The following is a 19566-nucleotide window of genomic DNA, read 5'->3' as shown; positions in this document are numbered from 1 at the left end:
CGATGCTGACAGGCTACAGAAATCCACCCAGAGGAGGAAGAAGTCTCCAACCAGCTGCGGATCTGCATGCTCTGGGAAGGATGGCCTGACCCGGGCCGCTTAATTTTGTACTTCAACCGAGAAGTCAGCCCAGAAAAACCCAGAGGGGCAAGAGAAAGTGTTCCTGCCTGTATACAGGCAGAATTGGCCCCTCTAAATTTCGTCAAAGGTCAGGCTCTGAGGCCAGGACGGGCTCGGCAGAGTCCTGCCAGTTGGCTGAGAGCCTGTCCTTCCGTTGGGCTGCAGGACAGCAGATGCTGCCAGTTAGAATAGCAATGTGGGGATCTGTCTTCCAGCAGGAATGAAGGGGCTCCAAAAGCAGGCGGTACCTCAAGCAAGCTGTCGCCCACCAGGGCCACGAGCAGCTGGTGTGACTGTCGCTCGCGCACCAGGGCTGCATTCTCGGAGGCGTACATGGAGGTGAAATCGAACATGGCCACGTCGGGTTGTCCGTAATGGTTCATGGCAAAGTCTAAAGACGGCAGCTGGTAATTGGTAGCAAAGTCTGCAGCTTCGCGTGCATAGGAAAGCAGGTTGTCCTGGTTCACATTCTCTGCACACAGCAGCATCTCTGTGTCGATATAGTCCTGGGAGAAAGAACAAGAGCACAGTGTAACAACCTGCCCCTCAAAAGGGCAAGGAGTCATACCTACTTCTTTGTGAAAGGACATGGAATGGATTTGCAGAGAGGTGAATCAAAACAGAAATAGAAAATGGGGGCTGAGGGAATAAAGAGGAACCAAATCAGCCATCTGTGAACATTGACAGAGTTATGATTAAGCATCAAATTTGGCTTTGAGCTTCCTGGCATCCAAGGCAAGAGGGAAATGTGATATATTACAGGGCTTTCCTTATCAGAAAGAGGGAAGCATAGAAATTCCTAGGGGAGGAAATTTTTTCCTGGCACTAAATTCTAAAAGAACTGTCGGACATAGGAATTTTGACAGAGAACATGGTGTTGTCATGAACAGTCTACTCAGTAATGATCCCGCAGCAAACACAGAAGCATGTTTCATATGGCTGGTTCTTGTGATAACTTTCAGTGAAACTAAAAGACAAAAGAGCAAATGAGTAAGATTGATTTTATAATGGACGAAGCTAAGCTAATGTGGTCCAGAAATGCTGCAGCTAGCGGTCAGACAAGTCTGAAAAAGAAATGGGTAATTGGCATAACTCTCAAACTTTCTCTCCAAGATCAGTTACCCCTTTTCTCAACAGGCTGAGGGCTCCTCGGGGCTCTGCTTTGCTGTTACAGTGTTAATTGTTACATTTCCCTGCTGGGAGGTAGAGAACCCTGAGCTTAGAGGACTAGTGTATCCACCCTGGAGGGACACTGGCAGTGAACTATAGGATGTCTCCCAGAGTCCAATCTGCTCATTGTGTGGCTATAGAAACTAAAAGACTATCTTTCTCAGAAGGTGACACAGAAAATGCAAGTCCCTTGGGGCAGGGGGCAGGGACTAGTGTATAAGACCAACACAGGCCTTGGGTCAGTGAGATCAACAGGTCAAATTCCATCTCTGTTCACTGACTGCATAAATTTGGGCAAGTTATTGAACTTTTCTGAGTCTCCATATTCTCACTTGTAAAATGTGAATTTGTAAAATGAGACTAACAAAATCTACTCCCTATATAGGACCATGTGAGGACTGAATGAGACCGTGGACATGACTCGCTAGCCCAAAGCCTAGGAATTGGGAAGTTCTCAATGATTGGGAATTCCTGTCCCTAATAAATCAGGATGACACAAACCACACCATATGGTGAAGTGATCCCAGACCCACCGAGTGCAGCAGCAAGGGCATTTAGAAAGGTCTAAGAAGGCACATCCTCAACTACAAACAGTGACCTACTGTGGCAATTTTCCCAACAGCCACGATTTCCCAGAAATTCTAATATTTCCACATCCAAGCCACGTCAACTAAATGGAACCCAGCGTTGGCCCAAGAGCCCTTTGTCAGGTCGTGGCGTCCAGGCTGGAGCTCCTGTTATTCGCTTTCCTTTCTCTTACCTATTCTTACATCACATAATCACTCTCCTTCTTGAAGGTGTGGAAGAGTGAATGGAGAGATCTCAAAAATACCCCCTCTTCAAAACATGCCACAACAACCCCTGCGGAGGACCGGGTGATGGATGAATGTGGACACTGTATGACGAAGGCGGCACCTGGTGCTGAAACCACACGCAGGACTGTGGGGACCTGGCCAAGGGGCAGACCCCCCGGCTGTGCCGGGATGACAGGCACCTGGCCCAGGGCTGCTGGGAGGAGCCATAGGACCTTGCAAGGCAGGAGGTCCCAGGTGAGCAGGCGGATGGCAGAACAGACTTGTAGGGAACAGATGAAAGCAAGGATGAGAGAGAAAAAGTGGGAACGGGGCTGTAATAAAGTGGGCAGAGCTGAGGAAGGAGCGCTAAATGAAGATAAAGGAAGGAGGTGAATTTGGACCTCATTTTGCACAGGCCCAGTTCTGGACAGAGGTGGGGAAGGAGAGAGGGAAGCAGTAAACATGAGAGAAGAGTGGGGAATCCAACAGGAAGACTAGTCACCCCAAGTGACAAGCTGGAAAGAAGCAGTAGACCAGAAGAGAAGGTCAGACAATGTCTGTTCACTGCTTCAAATGAGGGTGGACTCGGCATTGAGAGACCAGCTGTGATGTGTATACATCCACCTCACACACCTGGCAACCAAGCTCCCTCCTACTGAGGTAAGACCAAGCCTGTGTGTGCACGGACCAGCAGAGGTAGGGGCCAGGAAGGATGGACACAGCTGGGAGCCCAGAGGCAGGGTTTCCAGAGGAGAAACTTTACTCTCCCTTAAGTAGTCATAGAAAGAGGCCCAGAGATCAGCAGGAATAGATGGGGAAGCAGGTCAGTCAGTCATTCAACAAACATTCACTCAGCACCTTGTGCGTCTCGAGGAAGACACTGACCCATACAGGGACAGGAAAACAGGGGACTTGCCATTCCTCTGGGAGCGAGAGAAGAATGGTAATTTAAGTAGCTCGGGGTAGACGGGTCAGCTCCCAGCTTATGCAAATGCTATAGAGCTTGGCTGGACACCTGGAGGCTCAAGCCAGGGCTCCTGAACCAAATGGTGTCCAGTTCTCCCATGTCCAGCCATGGCCTCCAATTTCTAGAGTTCATGTCTTATACCTAGAGGGCCCTCTGCACCAGCTCAGCTGATACTCCCAGATTCTCTGAGGGAGAAGGAAGGCCTTGATGAGGACAACTGTGGGCCTGGGATCTGCTCCCAGCTCCTGCAATAATTATCGGACCACAGCGAGGAGCTCCCACCCACCTGTGCCATGACACAGAGCCTGAGAGGGGAGCATGGAGGGGCTTTGACAACTGCCAAAAAATCAAGTCACCATGAGCAACATGTTGTGGCCAGGACAAATACCCTGGGATGACCTGGGGGAACCTTAGCATCTCAGCAGGCCGGAGTACTCAGCCAGTGAAATAGGAACCCCAAGTCAAACTTGGCCTGACTTTCCAGGGGTGGGATAAACAAGAGTCTCCCTAGACCCTCCCCTGCAAAGGTACCCTCTGCGCCTGCACCCTGGACCTCAAATAGTCCTTCACTATCTGACACAGGCATCTCAATAGGGGAGGTAACTTTGGGAGGGACACCTGTGGAACAGAGGGAAAATGGGGACATGGCCTCACCTCCCCCAGACCAGATCAGCAGTGGGGCACCAGATGTTGAAACGCACTGCTCGCACATCTGCTGACTGTGCTAAGTAGGCTTCATTCAACCCCACCCTCGCCCCCCCCCAACCCCCGCCAATTCCCAGCCTTCTGTCCAGCAGCTCGGGCTCTCAGCAAAGCCCTGAGCTGATGTGGAGGAGGCCCAGGGGAGGGCTGGGTTACTAAAGCTGTCCAGCCGGCTGCCAGCACAAGCTGGCGTGAGGATAGGCACATTCTTCTCTGACAAGCAGCAATGAATGGTCACCGTGCTGCCTGGGCTACAGGCCGACACCCCAAGAGCAGGCTGACATTGGACTGCATGATCCTTATCTTAAGGGTACAGTAGCAGCGGCAGCTGCAGGAACAGGGTCTCTGGAGGGGTTGAAACCTGACCAAAGAAGGTGCCAGCCTGGTGCTGGCCACTCCATGTGCTCCTTCCTTGCAGCCCTGCTCTCTGTATAAGCATGAAGGTGCAAAGGTAGGAAGCAGGGGCCAGGAAGCCAGCAGGACAAAAAAGCACGTGTCCAAACCAGGCAGAGAAGTTATGGAGGGAATCTACCAACTTGCTACATGCCAAGCGCTCTGTATACATTTTAAAATTTATTCCTCTGAACAATCATTTTAGATAGAAACTATTATTCCTATTCTGCAGACAAGAAGACTGAGGTTCAGAGAAGGCAAACAGCTTAGTCACAGTCCTGAGTTAATACGTGGCAGAGCGAAGATTCAACTTGAGTCTTCTTGACTGCAATAGGGCTTTCCCCCATACCATGACAAGGGGGCCGCAGCATGAAATTCACAAGTGAAACTGCCTGGATCCCACTAGGACTAGGAGCCCCCATCTGCCTCCAAAGTATGTGTGTGACCTCCCAGAAAAGGAGGCAGGGATGAGACACTTGAAAGGAAAAGACTCAGCTGATCTCTCAGTGGTTAAGAACCCACACTAACACCTGGGTAAGAATTTCAGCATTTCCCCCTCCCGCACCAGCCCAGCTCGCTGCAGAAACACCTCTGCCTCTATTGTTCGTGTGGGCTCCTCCATCCAACACACTCACGCACCACCAAGGAGAAGGGCGTGGTGGATGGTGGTCCCTTCCCTCTTTCCCCCATTACTCAGTTTGTGGCAGGATGACATATGCTCCCGCACTCGCTGATGCTGCCAGCCCAGGTCACAAAGGGAAAGACAGGACATCATGGCCAAGCGATACGTACATTAATGATGACACCTTTGTCAAGCAAGCTCTGCTTCTTGGCAGTCATGACAAAATAGTGGGTGCAGTCCTTGTAGTAAACAATGTTCTCAAGATCAATCCCTGAAAAGAGAAGGTTCATGGACTCAGTATTATTTCCTCAGCGCCTACTGTGTGTCAGGAGCCCTGCTTTGCCTCATTACAGGTCTCACTATTTACCTGCAGAATATTGGCGTTAGACAAGTTTTTAAGACATACAGGGCGAGCAAAGATAAGATCAAGTTCCAGAATTTACCCTAGTCACCACAGTCCCACAAAGATACTATTTCTTTTCTTTTTAAATTGAGATATAACATTGTGTAAGTTTGTGTACAACATGTTGATTTGACACATTTATTAAAAAAAAATTTTTATACTAATTTTTTTTTATTTTTGGCTGCGTTGGGTCTTCGTTGCCACGAGCAGGCTTTCTCTAGTTGCGGCGAGCAGAGGCTGCTCTTTGTTGCTGTGCGCAGGCTTCTCATTGTGGTGGCTTCTCTTGTTGCGGGGCACGGGCTCTAGGCATGCGGGCTCAGTAGTTGTGGCGCATGGGCTTCGTTGCTCCGCAGTATGTGGGATCTTCCCGGGCCAGGGCTCGAACCCGTGTCACCGGCATTGGCAGGCGAATTCTTAACCACTGCGCTATATTGCAATATGATTAAGCCACTGTTTTTCTTTTCTTTTTTTTAAAATAAATTTATTTATCTATTTAATTATTTTTGGCTGCATTGGGTCTTGTGCACAGACTTCTCATTGTGGTGGCTTCTCTTGTTGTGCAGCAGGGCTCTAGGCCGCGTGGGCTTTAGCAGTTGTGGTTCATGGGCTCTAGGGCACAGGCTCAGTAGCTGTAGCGCACGGATTTAGTTGCTCCGCGGCATGTGGGATCTTCCTGGACCAGGGCCCGAACCTGTGTCCACTGCATTGGCAGGCGGATTCTTAACCACCTCGCCACCAGGGAAGTCCCCTAGACAGTTTCTTTTAGAACTCATAAAGCCCTTTGGGGCTGTAGACCAGTATTTCCAAGTCACAGCTGAGTACGTGCTGCAGGAAGGCACAGTGCTGTCTGTGGCATGGCAGCTAAGTGGCAACAGAACCAGGATTTGAACCCCAGCCTGTCTGATTCCAAGTCCCATCCACCATTTCCTCCATGTGACCAGAGATGTAAAGAGCTGTGTGAATTCTCCAAAGACTGCTAAGGGACATTTCTACCAATGCCCTGTTATGTGTGAAAACCCAGGTGCCCTGGTAGAAAAACTCAGTCAGAGGACTGGGTTGTATCTTTCTGTGCTTTCCACCAATTGCAAAAGACTTTATAGACTAGGTTTCTGCCTTTAAAACAAATGCCGTAAAATGACAGCTTAGCTCAGTGTTTCTCAAAGTAGGATCCCTAGCCAGCAGCGCCAGCAGCATCACCTGAGGACTTATTAGAAATGCAAATAACTGGAGCCCAACCCCAGGCCTACAGAATGGGAAACTCTGGGGGTCTGGCCAGCAATCTGTGCTCGAACAGGCCGTACAGGTGATTCTGATTCACACTCAATTTTGATAACCACTGGTTTGGTTTCTTTGAAGGGAGAGAAAGGAAAAGAGGCAAGGCAACTTATCAGCAGTTATCACAGAGGCTGCTGGGTAACCATGGAAACCCCTTTATGACCGTTAAATAGGAAACAGCCATCAATGCACAGGGCCCCCCAGAGGATCCGAGGAAATACATCCCTCTCATTCTGTGAAGGGCATTGTTGTCCAACAATGGCCAAAAGTGATGACCTTTGCAAAGTGCAAAGGAAGCTCATTGAAACATTTGGAAAAACAAACTTGATGTCCTGTCATAATTTATATTTGGTGGTTTATTTAAGCATTTATTTTCTTGGTTTTTGAGGTGAAGAGAGGGCTGGAGAATTCTTAAATCGTTCAAAAGGACATAATATGCTGGAAGGAAATACTTTTTTTTTTATATAAAATAATGCCACCATAGTGACACTCAGAGGGTCATGCAGTGGACACACATTGCTGTGGCCAGTAAGAAGCAGAGTCTGGCTCAATAACTAATCCCATTCCTAGAAAGCTATCTTACGGAAATATAATCCAAAGGAAGTAGTTTTATTGGTAACAGTAAATAACTGAAAGGTTTAAATCAGAAGTCTGCAAACTTTTTCGTAAAGGGCCAGAGAGTAAACATTTTGGGCTTTGTGGGCCATCCAGTCTGTGTCGAAAGCCCTCATGGCAATAAGGTAAACAAACCGGCCTGGCTGCGTTCTAATAAACCTCTATTTATGGACTATAAAATCTGAATTTCATAAATTTTCAATTTGTCCCCAAAATTTCTTCTTTTGATTTTTCTGCAGCCATTCAAAATATATTAAAAACCATCCTTAGCTTGAAGGCAATACAAAAACACACGGTAAGTTTGCCAACCCCTGGTTTAAATGCTTCAGCAGTGGGTGACAATATATCCACTTCAAGAGCTATTCCGACAAACCTGACCATCAGTAGGACTGGGCACAATGGACAGTATTTAAAATGTGAGGCTGAATGAGAAATGGAGACTAACGGGATTGACACTATGGTAAAAGCTCTAGCCATGTAAAAAGGAAGGATGCAGGTGGAGAATTACCGTAAAGGACTACATGAAAATGAGGACTGTTCCTGTGCTAGGTGGTGCTGGGTGTTAATGATTTATTTTTAGTACAAAACTTCTATTTAACATTGTTACATTGCCTTTTCAATGAGAAATATATATATTTCCAAATCAGGTTAAAAAGAAAGGGAAAAAATCTTAAATTTACTTAATTGGGAGCAGGAATTTCATCCCTCTTCGCCCTCACCCTGCTTTATTTTTTCTCCACTATCCTTATAGACCACCTGACATGTTATTTGATTATTTTTGGTCCCTCCGCAACCCATAGAATATAAGCTCCAAGAGAGGGGGTTTGCTTGTTTTGTCCACTGCTCTATCTCACGCCCTTGAACAGCATTTGGCACATAGTAGGTGTTCAATAAATATCTGTTGAGTAAATGAATGAATCCCTTCTTTCTTCAAGTCCCATGGTTTGGGGACAACTGATGCCCCTGGGTGAGTGTCGTGCCCCACCCCCGCCCCGGCATCTGTGACTGTTCCTGAGGGAAAGGGCAGCGGGTGCACTGATAAAAGCACCTATGCTTCTTCAGGGACCACCCACAGGTTACTGGCTCCCCCTCAGAGCACTCCGGGATCTCCACATTGGCGTCGGGCCTAGATTCACCAGCCTGCATTAGGATGGTTTCCGTGGCTGTCCCTCCCTAGACAAGGAGCCACTATTGGGAGGGTACCGTGTCAACCTCGACTGTGTATCCCATGACATTGAGTGCGGGCATTCAATGGGCACTCAGTAAATGTCTCCTGAGTAAATAAATGTTTATCTATTTTCATGTACAACATCTAGAACTTTCCCTCAAGAATCCCTCTTGTCCCCGAAGGAATCCTGCCGATTATTAATCCTAAAGAGAAATCCCTGCTTCCACTTTATCAGCGTGAGTCTCCTGTTCCCAAGAGCTGGGAAAGCTGAGTGCCCTCCTCCCCCAAGCCCTGTACGCTACAGAGAAGCATGGACGATGGCCTGGTTTGGAGAAAGGTGAGGGTCCCACCTGTTTCTTCTTTAAGATCCTGAAAAAATTTCTGATTGAAGATGAAAGCCACGCCGCTAATCTCTTCCACCTTGGCCTCAGCTGTGCTGTTTCTGTTTATGAAGTTGGCGGTGATCGCAATAGCCAGCTTCCCACGGAATTCTTTTCTTCTGAACCCTGTGGGAGGAAAATGGGAAAAGTGGGTCTTTCTTCTGGATTTGGTGTGAAAACTGGAAAAGATTACTGAGAAAGCTATTCTCAGATGGCTGACAGGCCAGTGAAACCAGAACTTTGGATCTAGAGAACAGGCGGCAGGCAGAAATGCTGAGGTTTGTCCCCGAGGAGAAAACCCGTTGGAGGCCTTTCAAAGTCTGTGGGACTTTTTCCTTTTCTAAAATCTATAGGACCAATTATCCTGGTTAGGCTTCCACAAACAAAAGGCTAAACTGCTTCTCCAATGGGCAATCACAGGGCTCATCCTTTAGAGGATGTGTTAGGCATTGCTGCAAGGAAGTCTCATGAAAGACTCATCTGCACTTTAAACTTATACAATTGAAACTACGTTGTCAGCATTTCTCACGGTTTTTTTTTCCCCCTTTAAACAGTAGAATTATGAGATTGAATTCCTGTGCAACAGAGATTTTAACAAATTTTCTTTCTACCTCCAGTCCATAGTGACTGGCACTTAGTACACAGTCAATAAATGTACAATGAATAGATGGAACTCTAACTTGCAATTATTTTAGTTCAGTGATTAATCGAGGCTCTTACAGTTTTCAACGGTATACATTGAAATCGCTTTTTAATGGCCGTAAGAATTCTGCACCCAATTATAATATGGGTTTTTTTTTCCTCCCACGCCGACAGGCAATTCCAGGACAGCGGCTGGGTGTCCTACACTTCAACTCAATTCTGACACATCTACTCAGAGATGGCATCAGATCCCACAGGTTAAGGGCTCAGTCCCACCAGATTGCCCCCCACTTCAGATGCCAATTATAAGCCCATGTTGTCACCTGTGCTTCTGACTAACCAGCTATAGATTGTAGGTTCAAGGACTCCCTCCTTGGATTTGATTAATTTTCTAGAGTGGCTCTCAGAACTCAGAGAACATTTTACTTCCTGAACAACTCGGGAACAGCCAGCTGGAAGAGATGCTTAGAACAAGTTATGGGGAAAGGGCATGGAGCTTTCACGCCCTCTCCAAACAACGTGTTCACCAACCCGGAAACTCTCCACACCATCTCCTTTGGGTTTTTGTGGAGGCTTCATTACAGATGTCGGATTGATTAAATCACTGGCCATCGGTGACTGAACTCAATCTCCAGCCCCTCTCCCCTCCCAGGAGGTCAGAGGGTGGGACTGAAAGTTCCAACCCTCTAATCACTTGTTTGGCGCCCCTGGCAACCAGTCCCCTCCCTTCCTTAGGTGTTTTCCAAAACTCTCTTCATTAACATAAACTCGGTGTGAAAAGAAGCTTGTTATGAATAACAAGACACCCATTTCACCCTTATGGCTCTGAATTGATTTCAGGAACCACGGACAAGAGGCCAAATATCATAACAAAAAATGCTCCTATTTGCCCTTATCGCTCAGGAAATTCCAAGGGTTTGGGTAGCTGTGCCAGAAAGGGGACGAAGACCAAATATAATTGCCTTCTTATAAACCACACTATCACAGGCAGTTGCCCAGAGGATCACAAGCAGGTGGTCCCATTTCAGTGGACCACCTCCTCCGAATCCCTTTTCTTTTTAGCATCTGTCTTTTCCTGTAGCCCTGAACTTCCCCTCCATCCCAGGTACCGCTGTTTACTTTGCTTTATGCAAGGCATTTGTCTTGCTAGCAGACAGAACCATTGGCTTCAGCACCTGTGGGAATTCCCCTCACATTGGCTTACCAGACACTGAAGCCTCTTGGCGATTCCCACACTTCTTTGTCAAAAATCCCTTTGAGTAAAAAACTTGGGTTGGGATTCCCTGGTGGCGCAGTGGTTAAGAATCCGTCTGCCAGTGCAGGGGACACGGTTTCGAGCCCTGGTCCGGGAAGATCCCACATGCCGCGGAGCAACTAAGCCCGTGCGCCACAACTACTGAGCCTGCGCTCTAGAGCCCATCAGCCACAATTACTGACCCTGTGTGCCACAAGTGCCAAAGCCCGCGTGCCTAGAGCCCATGCTCCGCAACAAGAAGCCACCGCTATGAGAAGCCCGCACACCGAAACGGAGAGTAGCCCCCGCTCGCCATGACTAGAGAAAGCCCGCGCGCAGCAACGAAGACCCAACACAGCCAAAAATAAAATAAATTAAATAATTTAAAAAAATAACCTTGGGTTTCTATACATTACTCCCTCATTTTGGTTCTTCATTAGACCTTTGTGGAAATGGTCAAAATGGCCACTAGTCTCTAGTATCTAACTGGGGTGATTTTGCCCCCCAGGGGCATTTGGCCAAGTGTGGAAATGGTTCTGGTCGCCACAACTGAGGGTGCCGCTAACCATCCTGCAATGCACAGGACAGTCCCCACCACAAAAACTGGCCCCCAATTGCCAATAGTGCCCATTGAGAACCCTGCTCTAGTCTGCTTACCTGGTCCTCAGTTGCTCAAGTGGTTCTCCCCCTTCCTGCCCTGCTTTTCATGTTCACAAAATATCAAACCATCCCTCAAGGTGATCATGGATCCTGGATTTTTATATTCACACTTACAGTTTTCTCAAACCATCAGAATGGGCTCAAAAATTCTAATAGTACAGCATTCAGGTTGGCAGCTTAAAATTTTTGTTTGATATCCGTTATTGATTGCTTGGGGCGAGGGAGTGGGTATGGAAGTGAAGAAAGAGGAAAGGAGCAGCGGGTGTATAGCAGGTGGGAAGTGCCTCAGCTAGGCAGACTACGTACGCATCCTGAGTTCTGTGAGATCAGCCCTAGTTTAGGGAGGGTGTTCTGTCCTCAGAGAAGGTGCCCTCCCCAGCAGACATCTGCAGCCTGCAGCCCTTGAGCAGGACAAGCTCAAAATGCAGACCTGTCGGGCTTCCCTGGTGGCACAGTGGTTGAGAGTCCACCTGCCGAGGCAGGGGACACGGGTTCGTACCCCGGTCCGGGAAGATCCCACATGCCGCGGAGCGGCTGGGCCCGTGAGCCATGGCCACTGGGCCTGCGCGTCCGGAGCCTGTGCTCCGCAACGGGAGAGGTCACAACAGTAAGAGGCCCGCGTACCGGGGGGGGAAAAAAAAAAAAAAAAGCACACCTGTACCCAGTGCAAGAGATGCCATGTGGGACCACTTTGTCCTCAACCCAGGGTCTTAAGTTAGTACAGCTGGTGCAAATTAGTATAACCTGTGCACCAATTAACCTTGGGGCTGGGGTGGAGGTGATTGAAGGCATTTCTCCACAATGGCATTTCTTCCTCTCTCAGCCTGAATAGATTCTTCCCTAAAAACATGTTAACACTTCCAAATTTAGAAGTAGAGGCACTGTTTTGTTCTTTGACAGTTTGGGCAAAACTTATCTTACTGCCCAGCAGTGAGCATGCTTTAAAGTTATGAGAAGAGATGGGGTTCTCCTTCTGGGGTATTATACTTCACAGTAAACCAGAACCATGAAGAGTACGAAAATGGATCTCTTAGTTGGAAGAAGTAAGTATGAAAGCGCTTAGCACCATGGCTTTCACACTGGCAGATGCTTAGTAAATGTATGTTGATTTTTTCTTTTAATTTCCGTGGTGGTTTTCTTTTATAAAACATTTTTACATTTTCCCAGCCCTTATAGCAATCTTCTGAGAGGTTCTATTATCCATATTTTATAGTTGGGAAAACAGAGGTTCAGAAAGTATTAAATGGCTGTTCTCTAAACACTCAGCCTCACGCACAGCAGGGCAGCCTGGCCTCCTATCAAAACCCCCATCCAGCTTTGGCACCTGCCATCTTGTCCCCCTTCTCCACACCCTTCCTGATATACCCTTTCCCACTCCCATCCCTCCGTCCTCAGCCCCAGGAAGAAGAAGAGTCTTCACCTTCCAGCGTGTTCCTGCGGCCATCGGCTCCAATGATGACATCAAACTCAAACTCTGACAGAGAGTGGTCTGCAGGGAGAAATTCTGCCCGCCAGCCAATTTCTGCCAGGACAGAAAAATGAGATGAGTTGGCAGTGAGAGATGGCAGGACAGAGTGATTACATGCCCTCTGTGTTGGTCGTGAGAAATGGATAATGCCACAGGTACGGGCACCCCAGACAGAGGCTCCAGCGGAAAGACCCAAGCTGTCCAGATTCACACTTGAATTCGGAGTCCTTCTGGCTTTAGCTTCAGTTCAATCCAGGACAAGGTAAACCAGCAGTGCTAACTCCACGCCTGGTTTTACTGGTTTCTATAAAGGGTGGGAGTCTAACCTAACGATCCTCACACCAGTCTCACTTGCACCTTATTTATCTCAACAGATTCTACCATGTTCTCTCTGTATCCCCCCATTCCTTGGTCCCCTCCCATTGCTAAACAGAACTAAAAGCTTGTGCAGGGTATAATGAAACCAGCGTGAATTACTACTTTATTATGCTCAAACGTTCTTGTTGGGCAATACACAGTCTTTTATGAAACCATTTTCAGGTGCAATCTTGCTGGTTACCCATAATTAGGATTTAACACCCACTAGGGGTCTGGGAAAGGTTAAGAGCACACAGGTCTCAAAGTTAAATTACAGCTGCTGTCCTGCCGCAAAAGCCAACTAACATCTCCCCTAAATTCTCAATATTCTGGGCAGAGGATGGGAGAAATCAGAGTTGTAACCTGCATGTGAAACTATGAGGTCCCTGACATGAAGCTGGACCAAAAACTGAAAGCCCGGCCCAGCAGCAGAAGAGTTTGATAGTAAGTAAGATACAGAGGCATCATGAACAAGCTCTCTGACCATGATGTATATAAAAGATCAGAATTTATATAAATATACTAATAGGAACAAGAGATGAATTACTAAATAAGACATACCTACAATGGGTGAATTTTGTGGTTTGTAAATTATTCTTCAATAAAGCTCAAAAATATTATATACTAAATAATATTTTGAACATTTATTTCATATTTGCTCTGGAAACTTCACTTTCTTTACTGGATTTTAAAATATCATGTGGGTATAATAAGTGTATCCACATATCTATGCGTGTATGCACACAGCTTGAAGAGTATGCGAATGAACCTTACCAGACAACCGAATCTATGTCTTTTTCCTACTTACTACTTAGACTTCATCTGTCCAACTACGGCCTCGTAGTGACAGGGTAACCAAATTATATGTTAAATACTTAATAATAAATCCCCTGGGAGCTGAAGAGCAAAGCTCAAGTGACAGCAGTGGTCCAAAAAGGTAAAAGATCCTTTGATGAAATTATGCCAAACGGCTCTCAGTAAGAATAACCTTAACAGGAACGTCCTCTAAGAGCTGCAAATATGATTTCCGTTTTGCAATATCTGATTTCTAGACCAAAAGGAAAATTATACTGTACTTTGATTTTCTTGATCTTCAGGAGGCTCTAGGACCTTCACGAACTCCACATTCACATGGATTTCAACCCCCAATATCAAGGCCACCTTGAACAGGATGAGCTGCAACTGACGAATACCTGAGGGGAAGAGATGAACTGTCAGTAGCAATGTCTGAGTGCCTCCTGTATACAGAACACTGTATTATCACTGCTCAGTGATTTCTGAGCATAGCAATATAGAGGCATGCCTCCTTTTATTGCACTTTGCTTTATTGCACTTCCCAGATATTACATTTTTTACAAATCGAAGGTTTAAGGCAACCCTGCATCAAAGCAAGTACTCCCGGTGTCATTTTTCCAACAGCATTTGCTCATTTTGTATCTCTGTGTCACGTTTTGGCAATTCTAGCAATATTTCAAACTTTTTCATTATTATTATGCTTGTTATGGTGATCTGTTATCAGTGATCTTTGTTGTTACTATTACAAGAAGATTACAACTCACTGAAGGCTCAGATGATGGTTCGCATTTTTTAGCAATAAAGCATTTTAAAGTTAAGGTATTTACATTGTTTTTTAGACATAATTCTGTTATGCGTATATACTGAAAAGACTATAGTATAGTGTGAATATCACTTTTATATGCACTGTAATTCATGTAACTCACTTTATTGGGATATTCGCTTTATTGCGATGGTCTAGAACTGAACCTGCAATTTCTCCAAGGTATGCCTGTACCAATAACGATCATTACTGAGCACTAATTATGTGCTAAGCACTCTGTGTTCTCTCATTTAACCCTTACAGTGCTTTCTCATTTAACCCTTACAGTGGCCCTTCGGAGTAATTATTCTCGTTTTATTTTTTTTCTAATGAAAAAAAAATTTTTTTTTTTTTGGCTTGCCGGATCTTAGTTCCCCAATCAGGGATTGAACCCGGGCCCTTAGCAGTGAAAACATGGAGTCCTAACCACTGGTCACCAGGGAATTCTCTATTCTCATTTTAGAGGTGAGAAATTAAGGCTCAACAAGCCTAAGTGACTTGCTCAAGCTCACACAGGAACAAAACTGGAATGTGGACCCAGATCTGTTTCCGAGACTCTGCTCTAGCTGTTAGGTAATCCTCTAACTGTGCTCTAGCTGTTAGGCTCTCTCTTTCCTGCCTCCTTCCTGAACCGGGCTGTGGGTGTGATAAAGTGAAGATGGAAAGAGGCGTAAACAGAGAGACGGCAAAGAGCCAATACGTAAAGTCAGAGAGCAAACGGCTCACCCTGTGGGGGACTCTACCTAAGCTCTCAGCCATCCAGGGTAAGGGGTGGGGTGGTGACTCCTCCCCACAAAGCTGGGCTCATGGTTTCCCACCTCCTACCCACTCTCCTAAACTCCCCCAAGGAGTGGCTCCTTGTTTCTCTATTTTGTTCCTGCCATTGAGTACAAATGGGCATGCCTTCAAATACATTTCTGAGAGCATAAAGTTTCAAATTATCTGTGGGTCCCTCTGTATTTTGTGGGCTTCGCTCATTTAACATTTATTGAACAGCTACCATGTGTCAGGTGCCATGCTAGGCCCAGGAGACATGGAACACTGTCTAACAGAGGAAACATGTGTAAACAGAATGGGGCAGGGCTTGGGGGCTGGGGGCAAGGTGGGTTGCAGAACAGGCCCTGAGCTGCAGTCCTGAAAGCCAAGGGAGGAGGGACCAAGATACCAGATCCCATGGAGAGATTAAGAAAATGAAGACTACAGGAGGCCAGGGCATGGGAGGTTGGGAAGCTTCTGGAATTTCTTTAGCACAGTGGCGGGAAGAAATCAGACCACAATGGAAGGTGGCATGAGTAGAAAGTATAGGCAAAGTCTATGTCACCTCTTTCTAGAATAAACACTTTGAGATGAAGAAAAGTAATGGGCTCTATCAGAGGACTGGAGGGCAGTGTGAGGTAAGGGCAGGTGAAAGGAGGGAAAGCAAGAGGGCCTAGAGTTGGAGAGGAAGTGGCCAGCTCGGCCTCTGGCCTCAGGGTGGGAGGAAGGAATGGGTACTGGGGAGAGGCGAGGGCAGGAGGAAGGAGAGGGGGCTGGGATGGGGAGTGCCCGTCAGCACTGGGAACTGGAGGAGGATGCCGACACAGGACAAGTGGGGAATTGCGGAGCAGTGCCGAGGACCAGGTCACAGCTGGGGCTGGAGACCATGGGTCAGTCTGAAAGGAAGCCGATCAGCTGGGGCTTAAAGAACCCAACCCACCTCCTGCCTGGAAACAGGTCGTGGGGGAGGCCTGGCCTCTCTTCACAGTTTCAACGTTCTTCGTCTGTCTGGTTTTGGCACCCAGTAGGTGCTCAATAAATTCTCCCTGCCTCTCTTCTCGCAGGTATTAGAGCTGCCCTTGACAATGATCACTCTGAACGTTCGAATCTCCGTTCCAGTCCTGCCAGTGCTTCTGCATGCTGGCATATTTCCAAGGACTAGGGGTTAAATGGGGGCCCCATTAATGAGGCAGTGAGGGGCTCCCGGCCGTCAAGGCAGCCTGGCAGCCTGGGACCTCCCAAGACCTCCTGATGCCCGGCTCTGCCTCTCAGCAAGGCTCGATGGGAAAGTGGTGCATAATGCTGTCATTCTAGATTGGTACCAATATACATTCTTCTGTGGGTGGTAAGGAATATCTGGAAAGCTGACACTGCAGCTTTCTGGGCAAATCCAAATTTCTTTCCAATGGACTCTTGGAATTTTCTCATCCCGGAGTGGGAACAAACCCTGGGCCACTGCTGGTAAGTTCTCCTGTATCTGACTGAATCACACCCTGTCTGGCTGATAATTCCCTCCAGTTGTTCCCGCCCTAACCCTACACCCTTTTCCCATCAGTGCCTGGGCTCATAAGAACATGGCTCTCAGGGTTCTCCTTCCACTCACTGGTTGAGAGACTGCAGCTCTGAATTAATTCTGGTTTAGGGATCCCGACTGCTTCTTGCTCACTGTACCCCACTGAATGCAAAGCGCTACCTGAGCACCTACGACCTGCCAGGCACAGAGACAGCACATTTCACATGTGACCTCATTTAATCCTCTCGGCCCTCCTGGTAGGCAGGCATCAATCACATTTAGGGGAGACAAAACTGGGGCTGGAAGAAGATAAAGAATCTGAGCCAAGTCACACAGAAAATGGACAAGACAGATTTTGGACCCAAATGTGTTCAAATGCTTGAACTCTCTTTAACTTCCCTTTTATGAGTCATGATTGCTGTATATAAAATGGCTCAAGACCTCCTCCCTGCAGAGCATGAGGAGGGAGGCTGCTCTTCCAAAGCCTGTCTGCACAGATCTTGCCTCGAGAGACCCAGGCCTAAGTAACGTCAGAGCGGGAGGCCTCGGTGCTCACCTTGCCCCAACTAAGCATTCAGGGATGGCCCGGGACCTGAAGTCCATGTTCCCAATTCCCTTTCTTTTCTGGGTGAACCCCCATCACGATGGCCTCTCTCTTTTTAAAGTTCAAGGAAACCTGGTATAGGATCTGTCAATGGTGGCATTCCTCTGTTCTAAAACCTGCCCTGGTTCCCCAAACAGGCAACACGGTGTCCCAACTCCTTTACCCAAGAGGTCACTGACAACCCGGCCCATTGAATGGTTTTACGTGGCTCCCTCTTCTGAGCTCCTTTAGCAAGTCTGACTGCTCTGTTAAAGCACATTTTATTACTGACAGAATCTCAGTGAGTTCTCTGAGGGTGCAGACTCTGTTACTTACCTCTGCCTCTGTTTCCCATATTTCATTCATTCATTCAACAGAAGTCTATTGAGCATCTACTATGTGTCAAGTACTCTTTTATGCCCTGGAGATACTCTGGTGAATGAGACATACCATGATCCCTGGCCTCATGGTGCTTCCAGCCTAGTGGGGCACAGCACAGGGCCTGGAATTAAATGTCTGCCAGTTGGACGTGTGGAGCCCCCAGAGACCTGCAAGATGAAATATCCTGGGGTCTCCACAATGTGGAGATATAACCCACCCAGGGTCAGCCCCCTCCCCACATGGGGTGTCACCAGTGGCTCCACTCACTGATATGGTCGATGGAGCCGGCACAGAACTTCCCATAGAACTTCTTGGCTCCCAGGCCCCGCAGGTCATGGATGGTGAAAGGCCAGAGGTGCAGCACGTTGTTCCGGGAGAAGGTGTCCCTCTTCTCCACCACGACCACTTTGGCCCCCAGGTAGGCAAGTTCAATGGCAGTGCGCAAACCACATGGTCCTCCTCCAATGATGAGACACTGCACAGGGGAGAGAGGAGAAAGGCACTCAGCAACCTCTAGCCTTGCAGACACAAGCCCCTAGTCAGCAGCGTAACTGGGAAGCAAACCCCCATCCACCCAAATCAACCAGTGAGTGCAAACCGAGCACCTGTTAGGACCCGCCATTCATCCATCCGATGTACATTACCTGTGGGCCTACCACACACCAGGCACTGTGCCAGACGCCGTGAGGGACACAGAGGTAAAAGGATTCGGGGGAGGCACAGTAAGATACACGTGAGGTTCAGAGTTAAACTGAACTGGGCTTAAATCCCAGCTCTGGCATTTAACCTCTTAGTTCAAGGTGGATGGAGAAAAGGACACTTTGGGGGCAAGGAGGGAAAGGAGAGAAAAGAGACAAGGGTTGGTCTGGAACTAGACGCCGAGAGTCTGAAGTGTCAAGTGAAAGAGTATATGGTCTTGGCCCTGTAGGCAATGGGGCCATGTGGGCAGAGGTGACAAAACAGGACTCTGTTCAAGTCCCATGCTAGGTCTCAACGGACCCTGTCACACTGAACAAGACAAGGGTCCTTCCCCAAGGAAGCTACAGCCACTTAGGAAAGAAGGGAAGACACATAATGACCTACCAAACTAGTTATGCTGGGCAAAAGTCCTTCCATTCAAATAAAGTCTTGTGTGCAGCACCAATCCAATAAAAACGGGAAAAGGGTGATATTCTGGCTGAGAGACATCCCCATGCAGCAGCCTGCCCTACTCCCAGGCAATTCCTGAACCACCTTCAAGAGGCAGGAGTTCAACTGGGGGGTCTAACTAACTGGGGATACCCCAGCAAAGTCACAGGGAAGGAGATCTGCATCCACACCCCACTGCTTGACATTGCACAGGCATCTGGAAACATTCCTTCTGCTTGGGATCAAAACTTATCTTAAAAAAATGCATTCCCCTTCCCCTAGCTATATTCCATCATCCAGTTATCACTCATCTGGGGCCTCCAGACTCCCAAAGGGGAACTGCAAATAAGCATATCAGAAGCTCCCACACCACAATCAGTGTGGCTTACTCGTTGGAACCTCCCAGAGAGTTGGTGGAAACTCTGTTAGGGGAAATGAAGTCACCGCTGAGATACAATTCACTCCAGAGACAGGGAGCGGGTATACAAATCCTTTTGCTTCCTTTCTGGTTGGAGCTGACTGCAGAGAACCAACTCCCCCAAGCACAGCTTCCCTCTTTATCTCACACCCCAAACAGCTCCTCTGGCTCAGACATAGCCAGACCATGACGGGCATTTCAAAGCAAGACTCCAAACCCC

General features: G+C 47.6%; 1 protein-coding gene across 2 annotated transcripts in view; it reads right to left on the bottom strand.

Moving 5' to 3' along the window:
- MICAL2 (microtubule associated monooxygenase, calponin and LIM domain containing 2) overlaps positions 1-19566 on the bottom strand; it is a 222435-nt gene that overhangs the window by 116774 nt on the left and 86095 nt on the right. For both annotated transcript variants that reach the window (XM_060018505.1, XM_060018504.1), the window contains exons 4-9: positions 18068-18275; positions 14047-14163; positions 12566-12667; positions 8580-8735; positions 4939-5039; positions 369-626 (exon numbers count right to left, since the gene is read on the bottom strand). In XM_060018505.1, the coding sequence (XP_059874488.1) occupies positions 369-626; positions 4939-5039; positions 8580-8735; positions 12566-12667; positions 14047-14163; positions 18068-18275 (942 nt within the window). The remainder of the gene's footprint in view (positions 1-368; positions 627-4938; positions 5040-8579; positions 8736-12565; positions 12668-14046; positions 14164-18067; positions 18276-19566) is intronic.

Source organism: Delphinus delphis, chromosome 8 (genome assembly GCF_949987515.2).
Source record: "Delphinus delphis chromosome 8, mDelDel1.2, whole genome shotgun sequence".
Taxonomy (NCBI): Eukaryota; Metazoa; Chordata; class Mammalia; order Artiodactyla; family Delphinidae; genus Delphinus; species Delphinus delphis.
The sequence above is the reverse complement of the archived record's forward strand: the minus strand, read 5'-3'. Positions and strand labels throughout refer to the sequence as shown.